Source organism: Leuresthes tenuis, unplaced genomic scaffold (assembly GCF_036924035.1).
Source record: "Leuresthes tenuis unplaced genomic scaffold, fLeuTen1.0.hap1 SCAF_15, whole genome shotgun sequence".
Taxonomy (NCBI): Eukaryota; Metazoa; Chordata; class Actinopteri; order Atheriniformes; family Atherinopsidae; genus Leuresthes; species Leuresthes tenuis.
In genome coordinates this window covers 16,272,980-16,285,890 of record NW_027325369.1, presented here as the reverse complement: position 1 = coordinate 16,285,890, position 12,911 = coordinate 16,272,980, and the positions used below count along the sequence as shown (strand labels likewise).

Here is a 12,911-nt window from a genome sequence, read left to right as displayed (position 1 = left end):
TGTGACATGGGATCCAGGCTAATGGTCATTACTCGGTAAGCAGCGTCATAGCCTAAGTCGCCTAGATAATAGAGATGTGGAGCGCATGGATTAAGCACATGTATCAGGGTGTGTTTGTGACTGTTGTCTTTGTTGATCTGCAGTCAAGTCTCACAGTGACACATATGGGCATAGACTGCAAAGATAAAGCCTGTCATTTGCTGATGTCAGCATTGCATGAAGTGAAACATATACTGAGATTAGAACAACATGACTTTTGAAATGTGAAGCTTGTTACTTCTATGGTGTGATTTTCAGAGATTTCATCAGATATGTGCTCCAAAGAAATTCATGTGGGGGGAATTGTAAGATTTATTGAAGATGCTGATGTTGTTGATAGAGATAAAGCTACAGTACATGGCAGTTCATTGAAAACTTCGAAAGGGTTGTTTTAGATGGCATACATATGGTGTATGCATTCCTGTAAGCAGTTATGAACAAGTTTTTTCCATAGATTTAACTATCGGGTGTTCCATTTCTCTTCCAGTATCTGTGTTGTTTAGTATTCTGAAAGTAAACTTCCCAAACATTCAAACACACATACTTAACACTGATAATTGTCAGGAAGGGATTAGAGCTGGGATGAGAAGGCCCCCTTTGTTAACACAAATTATATAACACGTCCCCATAATTAAGCTAAGAATTTCAATATTTAGGAAAACAAGATGCTAACTCTTCACAACCCCCCACACCCCTCCCACCCCTGTGAGGCCACAGTCAAATCTAACTCAGAGCAGAGTTAAACGTGAGTAGCTGCAGAGAGAAAGGCTGACGGTGTATTATGGCCGAATAGGAGCAAAAAAAACTTTTATCAGTAGAGTCAGGGCTATGAGCCTGTCCTGTAACAACAAAGTCAACAGTTTTGAAAATAGACTGATGCATTTAGAAAGCCTTAAATCATGTCAAAATGATGATCATGCCCTTGTTATTGCCAGTTTGACATTGTTCTGACTGATTTAGAAATTCAGATATTGATATCAATTTAACATAAAATAGAGCCAGAGATTTTTGTCCTTGTTAGCTAACCAGCGCTGCTTCAAATGAAATGTCAGAAATGTCTGATCAGTGGTTGCCAATTGTCACTGCAAACAAAGCAATCCCGAAATGACCATTCCACAATCTCACTCATAACTGCGCTTACATGAAATGAGCCATGTTTGCTTGGGTGGATGTCTCTAAAGCAGGCCACTAAGCTCTGGTATGTGTGTATGAAGGAGGTTAATTGTGCCTCTGTTTTCAACAGACAAAGCAACTTCTGAATAGCCTGCAACCTAACCTGCTCAGTCAATGTTGACCTCAGCCCTTGTTTAGTGATTAATGATCTCTTTGACAACACCTGCGGCATGCTGCAGAAACTCAGCCATACACACTTGCATGTGAGCATTGGCTGCAGCTATGCTGGTCTCTACCGTGACTGCAGATAAGGGACAGTTAGCACATCAGCACTATTTGCTCACCTCTTTCTCAAACAAGGAGGTAAATCTTCCTCTGATAACACAATTACAAAGTGTACATGCTGCGACATTCTCTTGCTTAACGCCACAGGTTAAAGGTGAACGAATATCTGGCACTGAAAGTAAAGCAGCACACTCGCTTTATCCCGCTATACAGGAAGCAATGAATAAACCACATGGTTGATCTGTGTCACTGTCCTCTCTACATGTTGGAAAGTAACCCACTGTTAAATGTGTGAAGTGATGGAAGTTTTATTTTTTTCATCACATCTCAAAGAACAAACGACCCCCTCCATCCGCCATCTTCGTAGATTCAGAAACCCACTTCCTGGTACTTTGTATGAAGGTGCACACACCACACAAACAGGAAACAGTCCTCTTTCATGTGCTTCAAACTGCACAATCTAACTTTTTCTGAAAAGATTTGCACGAGTTCAGCTCACCTGGTTTAGCTTCAGAAACCTTTCCTTTGAAATAGTTACTTCACCTCTGATCTTATTAAAACTCCACATACAGAACACTTTTGAAGTAGCAACCCTTTCCTTTGTCTTTAAACTCAGCATGGGGCTAATAAGGAAAATATTTAAACTATTTATATTTCATGTGCACCCTGTGGAAACACACAGACAGATATATATCCAGTGTTTTCAGGTAACTTGCTGTAACACTTATGAGCAGACTGTTGCCAATAACACATCCTAACTGACTTATACCAGTTTTAGGAAGTGTATTGGTGAACAAAAAACTCCCAAGAACAGATCTGGAGTGCACGTTAAGTCATTTTCACAAAAGTCAAACTATGAGGGTGATAAAAACAGCATTCACTGGTTTTTTGGGCTATTCAAGAAGGTGTTGAGGACTCCACACTTTCCCTGCTTTAAAAAATGCGTGATATGAATTGAGTCAGTGTGAAGCATATCTACATCATCTAAGTAGAGACTTACTTGAAGCTTAGGGCCTTGGTCAGCCGGCAACTTGTTCAGATATGGGACTGGGGGCTGGATGGGGGACGAACGGATGGGTGGTTTGGGAGGGAGCAAAGGAACAAGAAAATAATCTGCAGGGCCCAGGTTCTGTGGAATAAAGCAACAACAAGGCCTCCATGGGTCAGCTGTGACAGGTCAGCACTCACCATTGTATGTAGGGAAGGGAGTTCCTGTCCCGGCTCCTTTTTGCAATCTGAGAGAGTGTAAACACGGATAGACGGAAGTATCCAGAGAGCAAGGAAAAGCAGAAGCAGTGTGGATGTTGAGTGGAGTGTATGAAGGGGGACGCTCCAGCATGTTACTGAAATCAAATACTTCTTTGCTTATAGTACTGATCAAGCAGATTATATACATTTATTCTCGATGTGAAAATAAATACCAAAAATGGACTAGATACTATTATATTTGTTGATTATCAGTCAGACTATGACTCAACTGTCTGTCCCCTTTCCAGGAACATTGAAGCTCCCATTGATTGGCTTCCATTTAAATTCAGTATCACTGATCAGGTCATTGCCTCAGAAAAATCACTTTTTTTTTTAATTCATTTCTTAGAAACTTTATAGTTACAGCACCATCTGATCAATATTTCAGCTGAACTCAAGAGTTGAGTCTTTGTGTAACCAAACCTGCTCAATCAGACTTTGATTATTCCCAGGTCAATACCCCTGCCTGCAGTCTGAGCAGCCCACCAATCAACTTCCACCACAGTGAAACTCCCTTTAGGCCTGCATTGGGAACGGAAAGGCAAAACTTTTGGATTTTAACTTTCCAACATGACTCACTTAATGTAAAATAAGAGTTTAGGCTCAGTTACTAGTAATTATATAATCTTTGACTTGAAAAATTGGCACCACTAAAAGTGTGTTACAATAAATAAAGGCTTGCGTTTGCATTGTGCTCAAGAACTATGGCTGATGGGTAGGTTAGGTCAAGTTTTTATTTTATGACATACTAATGAACTTTGCATCATTTGCTTAACAACAATTCCTGAAAAATCTGTATTTTCTCCCAAAAAGGTGATAAAAAATAATCTTTGGAACATAACATTCATCACATTTACGTGGAGGAAATTCAAAATGTAATACCTATCGCATAGCATAATTTACGGTTTTATCATCATAGGTCAATCAGTTTCGCAGCATCACAAACACAGATGAATGACTCGACTACGGTTTCAGGCTCAATCACGTTTTAAAGCCAAGATTTCCAAGAGACGACGCTTGACACAGTGCATCTTTTCCAAAAATACGGGGTTTATTGACTTAACTGCAATCAATACTTACAAAAAAAAAAAAAAAAAAAGAAAGGAAAGAAAGAAAAAAAAAGTTTTCATACAAGCTCAGAAATTACTGTAGTGAAAACACATTGTTGGAAAAAATAAAATACATTCAACAGTTTTACTTTCTTTGTGTCAGAATCTGTTCACCTCTTCCAAACACATGAAGGCAACATAGTACAAGAGACTTAAAAATTGTCCTCCATTATCAATATAAAAAAGACAGAAGCCTGAGCTACCTGGAATGTATTAAACGAGGCACTTCCAACTGGTCACGAGGGGGCCGAGCAAGTGCATCACGCATCCAATCTAAATTCAAATAAAATATACTTTATTCAACCCATTTGGTCACAGCTGTTGCTTGTAATAACAGACTGGGTGCAGAAACATTACTGACAAAACATTTCATAAGTTGAACTTTGAGACTCTTGAACAAGTGATGCAACTTTCTTTTTTTTTTTCCTTTTTAAATCCCAATACAGCAACCACTATGAACCCCAGGCACTGTGAGAATACTTCTCCTTAAAGTGGGGCCAATCTCAGAAAACCAGATGAGTCAAATTCACGTAATAACAGTTAGCCACTGTTATCGTCATCATTGCAAGGCATGAAATGGACACATGAGGAATGAAAACAAGCGAGTCTAGTTTAGATGGAATTGCAGTCCAATGAGAGGGAGTAAGAAAAAAAAAATAATACAATAAATAATCAAAACGCAAAACATCTTTTTTTTGCATTTCTTTTTTTTTTTTGCTTTAAATTAGTTTCATTTGACAAAAAGTGTAGTTGCAGAACAAAAGTCATTGAAGTACAATATATTAAACTGTGGAAAAAAAAAGAAAAGAAAAAAAAAGAAAGAAAACCGACAAAAACGTCTTCACAATCTTTAGATTAATATGGAAGATCATAATTTAACATAAAAGAAAATATATTCTATTGTTCATTATCCAGATAAATACAAAAACAAAATTAACAAAAAAAATGCATATGATCACCAATAAATATGTTTTGATAAGTTAAATAAGCAGTGACACGCAAACCTTCTGTCTAGAAAGTTTCTCAAATAATAATAACCGTAATAATAACATTAATAAAAAGTAATTATCAAATAATGAAAGCAAAAAGGGATGTAATGAGTACAGAGTGCTCCTTGGAGCAAGTTGTAAAGTGGGGGGGGAAGTAAAGTATAATAGCTTGGAGATCCAATCTCATTAAGTCAAAGGATGTACAACTGCACCATGGGAATGCTGGAATTCCCCCAGATCAGTGAGGATGAAGAGAGGTGGGAGCAGAACAAAGTCATACACGTTTAATGATCAGTTTGATATCAAGACTCCCCCCCCCCCCGCCGAAAAAAGAGAGGCAGTGACCAGCAACAGGAGGAGAAAACTCAAGGAGGGAGGGAGGGATGGTGGGTGGGGAGAGGGGTCATAACCAACTTCCAGTTCAAAGTCCTTCCTGCAGACTCACTCAGTTCTATTACATAAAGATGGGGCTGGAGAAGAACCGTGACGAGGGGTGGGGACAAATGAGAAAGAACCCAAAAAAACAAAAACAAACAGTAGTCCATTCACCCTAAACACATGCAGAAACTGTCCCCAGGCACTTTTTGAACTTTTTTCCTTTTTAAAAAAAACTATTCATACATTTTCAGGGTCTGTTACTTTGTTTTTTTTTTTTTCTTTTCTTCTTCTTTTCGTTTAAGTCTCAACTCATTCTGTAAAAACATCTGCAGTAGAGCTACAGTTACATTAGAGAGCACCGTCGAGATAGCTCAGGGGAAGTGGTATCATCAGAGAGGGAGGGGAGGAGAAGGTGGAGGGAGGGAGGGAGGGAGGGAGAGAGGGGGGGGGGGTAGTGCAACGCACTCCCCTTTCCAAGGCCACTTGTGTTGCTACACATTCAAGAACAAATTTTAAAAAAAAAGAAGAAAAGGAAAACAAAAAAAACAAGTGGCACCTGGCTAAACAGTCAATTCTTGTTCTCATTTTCATTGTTCAATTTCCTCTCCTCTTTTGGCACTATGACACATGGCATCATTTTTAAGACTTGATGTGCATAATTACTGGGCTGAAGCAATAATTTGAGTTAAGAAGGTTCCCTTAATTGATTTCATCCTTACCATGACAAGGAACTAACAGTGTCTTGTGTAGGGGAGGACAGGGATGCTTACAGAAGGGGGAGAGGTAGAGGGGAGTGCCATGTTCTCTTTGTCATCAAACTAAAGTCACTGGTGGATGCGTGCAATCTAGTCGTCAGAGATGGAGAGGCGGCTGAAGATGGGAAGGCGGCGGGTGGTGTCCAGCGTCGGGGACTCAGAACCACTCAGGCTGCCACCAGAGCTGCTCTGGTAGCCTTCTTGGTCTGACAGAGAGTCTGGAGGGCTGGATGGAGCCTCAAAAATCTGAGGGGACTCCAACATGGGTCTGAAAAAGTAAGGCGTGCTTGTTGGCGAGGGAGGTGCAGGGGTGTTGGGCTCTGTGCCGATAGGACCGACACAGAGGCTGGACCCAAACAAGTTGGCCAGCTCCTGGCTGGAATAGGTGAATGGGTTGCTGCTGGGCCAATCTGGAACCTCATCAGGGAAGAACATGGGTGGAGGGGTGACCGAGGTGGGGCTGTCTCTCAGCCCAGCTGAGCTGGAGAAGCCGGCAAAGCTGTAGCTGTGCTGCAGACGAGGCTTCTCCATCTTGTTCGAAGAGTTTAGAGGCGAGGACTGCTGGGGAGGTCCACGGCGCTCCTCAGCATTGTGGATGAAATGGCAGCGAGGCCCATATGGGCAGAAACCAATGGTGTGGAAGGTGCGGCACAGCTCAGTTTTGTATTTGGGATGGCGGCTCAGGCTGCGCAGTTCATGGATACCATGGGCAAACTGACATTTGTCACCATATTTGCAGGAACCATTCTCCTCAAAGGGTCTGCAAAGCTCCGTCTTGTAACGGCTGGAGTTCACTTGGCTGCTGCCACAGGTGGGACTGGCAGGTCCCAGGCACTTGTTGATGAGCCTCTCACCCGTCTCAGAGAAGGAGCGGTCTCGCAGGCGGTTCTCCTTGTTGTTGCTGGCATTTCCAACCCCTGAGATGAGTGAGGAGTGGTCCGCTGCCTTCAGGCTGTTCAGAAACTGGTTCTGGCTGAACTTTGTGCTGCTGACAGAGTGCCGCCGCTGGTACACACCTCCCACTGAGGGAGATCCAACCGCCTTCCTGTCCAGCAGGGCTCCGGCGGGACTGGAGATGGGCACATTGGTGCCAGTGCAAGGGACAGACATGGGGTGAGGGACACCCAGGTTGTTATTGTAGCCGATTAGTTTGTTGTTCTGCAAGAAAAGACACAGAACATGTTATTGGAACAAATATTTTACTGTTTCCATCCAGAACTGACAAACATTGGGTCATGATTTAAAAGAAAGAAAGAAAAAAGTTGATAGGAAATGGAGGCAAAAGAAAAAAAATCCATCCCTCCTATTGCATGACTTTTCTTTTTGGCTCTGAACGACATAAGCGGATACAGGCCTATAGAAAAGCAGCTGGTTTGGCAAGTTGCCCTGGTCAGGAATGTGTGCCTGTTTAGTAAATGGAGCTGCAGCAGCAGCACATGAGAGGCCTGTGGGCTGCTAGTGGCTACAAAGAGGCTGCATCATTTGAAAGATAATTAAAGTGGCGAAGCATCGTGCTGGATTACAAGAGAAACCTGATCTGCCTCTCAATACACTCCCAAACGACAGGAGACGGCCTGTTAGTTACTGATTAACATGAGTATGGAGGTTAACGGAGTGAAAATCTAACAAAAGCGGGAAAAGCGTTGCTTGAGGAGAAATCTGACGCAGATTACTCGAAAATCTATGCCAAACCAAACTACAACAACTTATTATTGAATACACACTGCGATTAGACGAGGTCGATCACAGTTAACAGTGACCCGGGAGCAAAAGTGGATTAAAACGAGATAAATTAAGTTAATGATTAGCGAGCATGCGGCAGCTCGGAATTTTAAATGTGGCGCAAAAGTTCTCTCAAAAGAAATAAAGATGACATGATCTTTACACTCACTTCAACAATCGCCTGGCCTGTAAACTGCCTTCCAGCTCGCAAGCAGCAGAGTTAGCTGATGTGGCACATGCGGAGTATGAAATTGCCAAAGTTTGCCATTTTAAAGTCTCAAATTAATGGCAAAGCCACGCTTCGGCACGCGTACGAGACATTTGACTAACACACCGCCGCTGAGAGAGGAAATAACAGACCAAACAAACTGTCGACAGAGAGAGGAGAGGAGAGGAAAAACAAGTCAACACAGCACAACAAAAACAGCCTCCACAGAGGCGGCCCCGGGCCGCGGTCACGCAGCTCATCATTCCTCCACAGCGGCTGCCTCCCTGCTGCTAACAGGCTAACGACAGTTCACACCAAAAATAAAAAAAATCATTTTAAAAAAGTTTGCAAGCTACCTTGTTCATTACTTCGAAGTCGAAGAAAGGCGACACCACGGCTGTGGTCATCTTTGCAGCGACCAGAATCAAGTCAAAGGTGGAATTAAAAACCCAAACGGTGCTTGTTAGAAAGTTGCGCAGGTCTGCTGAGTCTCTGATTCGCAGCTCCTGTGTATTTTGGACCCTGCAGACTCCCCCTCTGCCCCGCTTCAGCTCCGAAGCTTTATAATCATTTGCAGGAGGAGCTTCGGGCACTGGGCGTTAACTTTTAGCAACTTTTTTTTTTCCCCTTCCTCTTGCGCGCTGGTTTTTCAGTTTGTGTGAGATTACTACACTGCTGGACTCACTGTGAGTCCTTAACAGTTGTTTGCCTTCATATCAACTCTCTCAAAGTTAACTCTTTCACTTGTAGTCTACTTCAGGCGAGTTTATTAGCGTATCAAGTAAGTATAGGTTAAATATTTCACATAAAAAGTGACTTATTAAAGTTCCCTTTGTTTGAGGAAACACTGGTGCTGGTAAACAGCTTAGATCTATTAAAATACAATCTGTAGCTTTCACAGCTTTGTGGCACAGATTAGTCTACCTCCAACTTCATTTCCTCTCTCACCCCATATGGAAGTATGGTATATCATATCCTAGAGTTGTTTACTGGGGGCTGCTGCATTATCCTCAGGGTTTCAGCTACCATCCACTACTCTGTAATTAATTTACTCTTAATTGTTGGACTGAAACGTCACTTGTGGGACTTTCCGGTGTATTCAGGCAGTCAGAAGTTTTAACTCTTTCCCCACCACACCACCGCTCCTTTCTCTCTGTCTTCCTACCACGGCTTTTTTGTTATGACTCACCAACAGGCACAAATCTCCTCTCCTGCACTGAATATTTGTTTCGTCAGGCAGGTGATAACCTGATACACAAGTGATCTCACCAGATTCAACCACAGTCAGTCACAATGACGAATGCAGCCACACAAGAAAGAGCCGGGCTGCAGAGAGTGAAACCTATACAAATCTATTGTGGACCTTCTTCCTTCTTCCCGCCTTCTAAATCCATGACAGAGCAGCCATCGGCCATGAGTTTGTGTCAGCATTGGGTTGCAATAGAAAGGAGAGGAGGGGAAAGAAAGGCAGGATTGTGGAAAAAGAAGAAAAGGAGCTGTTAAAGAAAAAAAAAAGTTGGAGGAGGGGATGATGGCATGAGGAGGAGATTTACGGGGGACGTTTATTACTACACAGCGTTGCCCCAGGGAGGTGAGGGAAGAGGGGTGGGGATAGAGAGGCAAAACATTCCCTTTCCCCTTCCTCTTCTTTGCCTATGCAGGAGCCACACAGGGGGTGGAGATCTTTGTCTCTTTGCTTGCAGTCGTGGAGGAGACAGGGAAGGTTGTTTTTGCACTGAAATGTTGAAATAAGTTGAAACAGAGATGAACAGATAGAAGGCCTGCGTACAGTACAACAGCAGGCCTTTGTGAAACTACGGCGTTCCCCATGCAACAAGAAAAGCAGATAGAACTTTAAGCAAACACTTACTTTTTTCTGGACTCTGTCAACGAGCAGCAAGGGTGTGTTTGAACATAAAAAGAGTTTTACGAGCCAGGGCTGTGTAGAGTAATCTCCCCCTGGAGTGTTTTCACAGACGACAGGGTGGGATGACAGACTTGCTGGAAATCACGTCTGCAGTTCAAAGGCCTTGTCACTGATTGATTAAGTGGATCAGATCGATTGTCTCCCTCTGAGGAATAAATTCAGCAGGGAAGTAGGAGGGGAGTCTGAGCCTTTTTCCCTGCAAATACAAAAACCTGTTGCGGGTGTGAAGTGACTTTAGGGGCTTGTAAGATGTCACACATTAAGCAGAATCACTGCCAGAGTATAAGCAGGTATAAGGTATGTTCACGTGGAACTCTCACAGCAGATACAGTACAGATTTGAACCAGGTCAGCAAGGCTGTTGTGGTTGTTTGCTTTACTCTCAGATGTATCATGTCTGCTTGAAATTGTGCGACTCAGTTGTTCATCCAGGTTTTGGAGGAGGCAACACCTGTTTCCTGCCAAAAAAAACCAGCATATTTATATATACATGTATATATAATGTATTTAAAGTCTTTAAATGTCAGAAATCTCCAAATTGAGACTCTGATATTTTTAATTGAAACAGGGCTGGAATGATTTGCCAATTATAAAAATGCTTTTATGAGAATGATCATGTGGTTTCCATTGGCTCCTATAGAGAAAAGAACAAAAGGAACCAAACGCCTATCATCTTCTCTGGCCTTTTCCCTCAAAGTGGAGCTCCCTCTCTGGAGAGTTAATTTCTGAGGGTACGTGTGCACCTTGAGGTCAAGGCTGTCCTCCTTTTTTAGGCTCTGCCGGAGCTGCAGTCAGTCACTCCTCAGCCTGTGCTATGCGGTTTGATTTTTCCCTCTTGTGCTGTCGTCTCTGATGACTCCTCGTCTGAAGGGAGGACGAAGATGGAGCTTGAGGTCACTGATAATGTTTAAGTGGGATGACAGGATGTTAAATTTTTATCTAGCCGAACAGGAGATGAAAGAAGTCCGAGAGAATTACAACAAATTGTTTGTGGTGACTCAAATAGCAACAGTGTGCTGTAGGCCCATGTTACAACCAACAGAGGGCAGAGTTCTTCCTTTTCTCTTCTTTCAGTTGCAGATTTCACATTTACCCCCTTCTTCTTGAACTTTTAAAAGTGTCGATACATTTGCCGTCGGCATGACTTTAGATTAGACCGATTACATCTTAGGGTAGAGGAGAACTTCAGCTCAGTTAAATACAGCTCAGTTTTTGTGTTGCATTGAGATGAGTGAGGGCTCAGCAGAGGCCTGCATATTGTGTAATCGCTAACAAACCAAATCACTAGCCCTGTATGGAGCAAAGAGACTTATCAGCAGCACAGCATACAGTTGCTCCCACTGGTAGTGTGGTAATCTTAAACTGCACAGCACCACATCCCACTTAATGTGACCGCAAGCTCATTAAACGATGTCTTAAAGGAGAAACAAGTTGTATTTTTACTGCTGGATGGGGCATAATATGTATTCCGGAGCTGTTGATGAACGCCAGTCTCCTAGGGTTTCATATGGTAAATTTTCCAGTTGAAGTGTCTGCTGTGAAAAAGAAAAAGTTGCCCCCACACACTTGCGTTTTCAATTCTATTAAACCATTGAACAGTTTACAGTATGAGTAACAAGTAGCAAGTGGAATTTCTCCTCTTCTCTAGAATTCGCTTTTTTAAAATTCTTGTAACTCGGGTGAAAAAAAATTTGACTTCGATCCTTGATTAAGCATCATCACAACTGACAAAAGAATGATTTTATGAAGTAAAAGTACTGAAATAATATGATAATGCCCAATATGCAGAGAATTGTGTTGTTTACCAATATTTTATCATTTTATCTTGATTTAGACATTGATGCTTCCTTTCTTTATGCACTGATTATCTAACAGCAATAAAGAAATAAAATGTCAGATTTCTTTTCTATCAATGCTTTGAAACTAATGTAGTGGATTAAAAAGCAATGTTCTTTAACCTCTGCAAGCATGATATATTGCTGGAATACCGTCAGTGGTGTTTCAGCTGCTATTAAAAGCCATAGATTACTTAACACTCCTATAACTTCCTACTTTTTACCAACATGTGAGGACATCTTTCGAAACACTGACAGGACAGCTCATCAAGCAGCTGCATGTTGAGCAATTTGTGGTCAAGGTTAGCCAAGTTAGAACAAAGTTTTATCTCTTCTCTATGTAGTCATGTGTCAGTCCATTTTCACTGTGCACTTGTGTGGGTTCCTTCTCTGTATGCATTCTTTTTCCATCATCTCAATTTGTGTGATCTGGTTCTTGTCTGTATAAGTTTTGACAGCCAGGGCACTGTGATTGCCTTCTTTCATGTCTCATGGAATACCAAGTTCATGTGGGAGCACTGTGGTCATCTTGTAGGGTGAAACCAGCCTCAGCAGAGGAGAGTCTGGGGGGAGAGAAAGATTGAGGGAAGAAAGAAAATAAGAGCTTGCAGCGATTAATTGTCCATAAGAGTAGCCACAGTATTGTTAGTGGTGAACCGCCAACTGCTCTTGCTGATGTTGTTCCCATGAAGCGCTCCAACATGCCCATCCACTCACTTCCAGTGCCCTTCATCTCACACTGGGTGGGATGCGGCATCAATGCGAGACTTGGCCCATTGACACGTCACAGCATTGCAATCATAACCAGAGTTCAAAACAAACACCATTTTGGTTTGTGGCTCTTTTGGTGCCAATCTACAGTGAAACAGAAGAAAAATTCTGATGTTTTTGTTAAATGAGAGGTTGCAAAAATAGCAACAAAACAAGAGAGTGAGGGTCAGCCTTTAAAGAAGATTTACTGTCTAGTTCTCTGCTGACATGCCAGTCTCAAGAGGGGGGTTGTATTTAGAACGCAAGGCCAGCTTCCTCATCTGACTTCCTGACCCACGTTTCCTGAGGAACAATCTCTCTGTCTATCCAGAGGGCTCATGGGAAGGGAGAGTTTGGTTTCCCATTTGCACATTGGGGGTTGCAAAGTATAGTGCAGAGGTCAAAACCATTGAGCGATAAAAATGAGAAGATGACCAGAGCTTTATGGAAAATGAAGCAGCATGCTCTCCAGAGTGCAGACATGGCAGATGATATGTGTAGCCAGTGGAGAACGAGCGAGACACAGAGAGGAGTCTGATGCTTGTTATGTCCAG

The 12,911-nt window shown here is 42.3% G+C and overlaps 1 protein-coding gene across 1 annotated transcript; it reads right to left on the bottom strand.

Moving 5' to 3' along the window:
* Positions 1 to 4,072: 4,072 nt before the first annotated feature.
* On the bottom strand, positions 4,073 to 8,401 carry zfp36l1a (zinc finger protein 36, C3H type-like 1a). Its single transcript, XM_072364779.1, has 2 exons — positions 8,203 to 8,401; positions 4,073 to 7,074 (listed from the first exon to the last, which is right to left on the bottom strand). Exons 1-2 carry the CDS (start codon positions 8,251 to 8,253, stop codon positions 6,007 to 6,009), a joined length of 1,119 nt encoding a protein of 372 aa, XP_072220880.1. The 5' UTR covers positions 8,254 to 8,401; the 3' UTR covers positions 4,073 to 6,006.
* Positions 8,402 to 12,911: the final 4,510 nt, after the last annotated feature.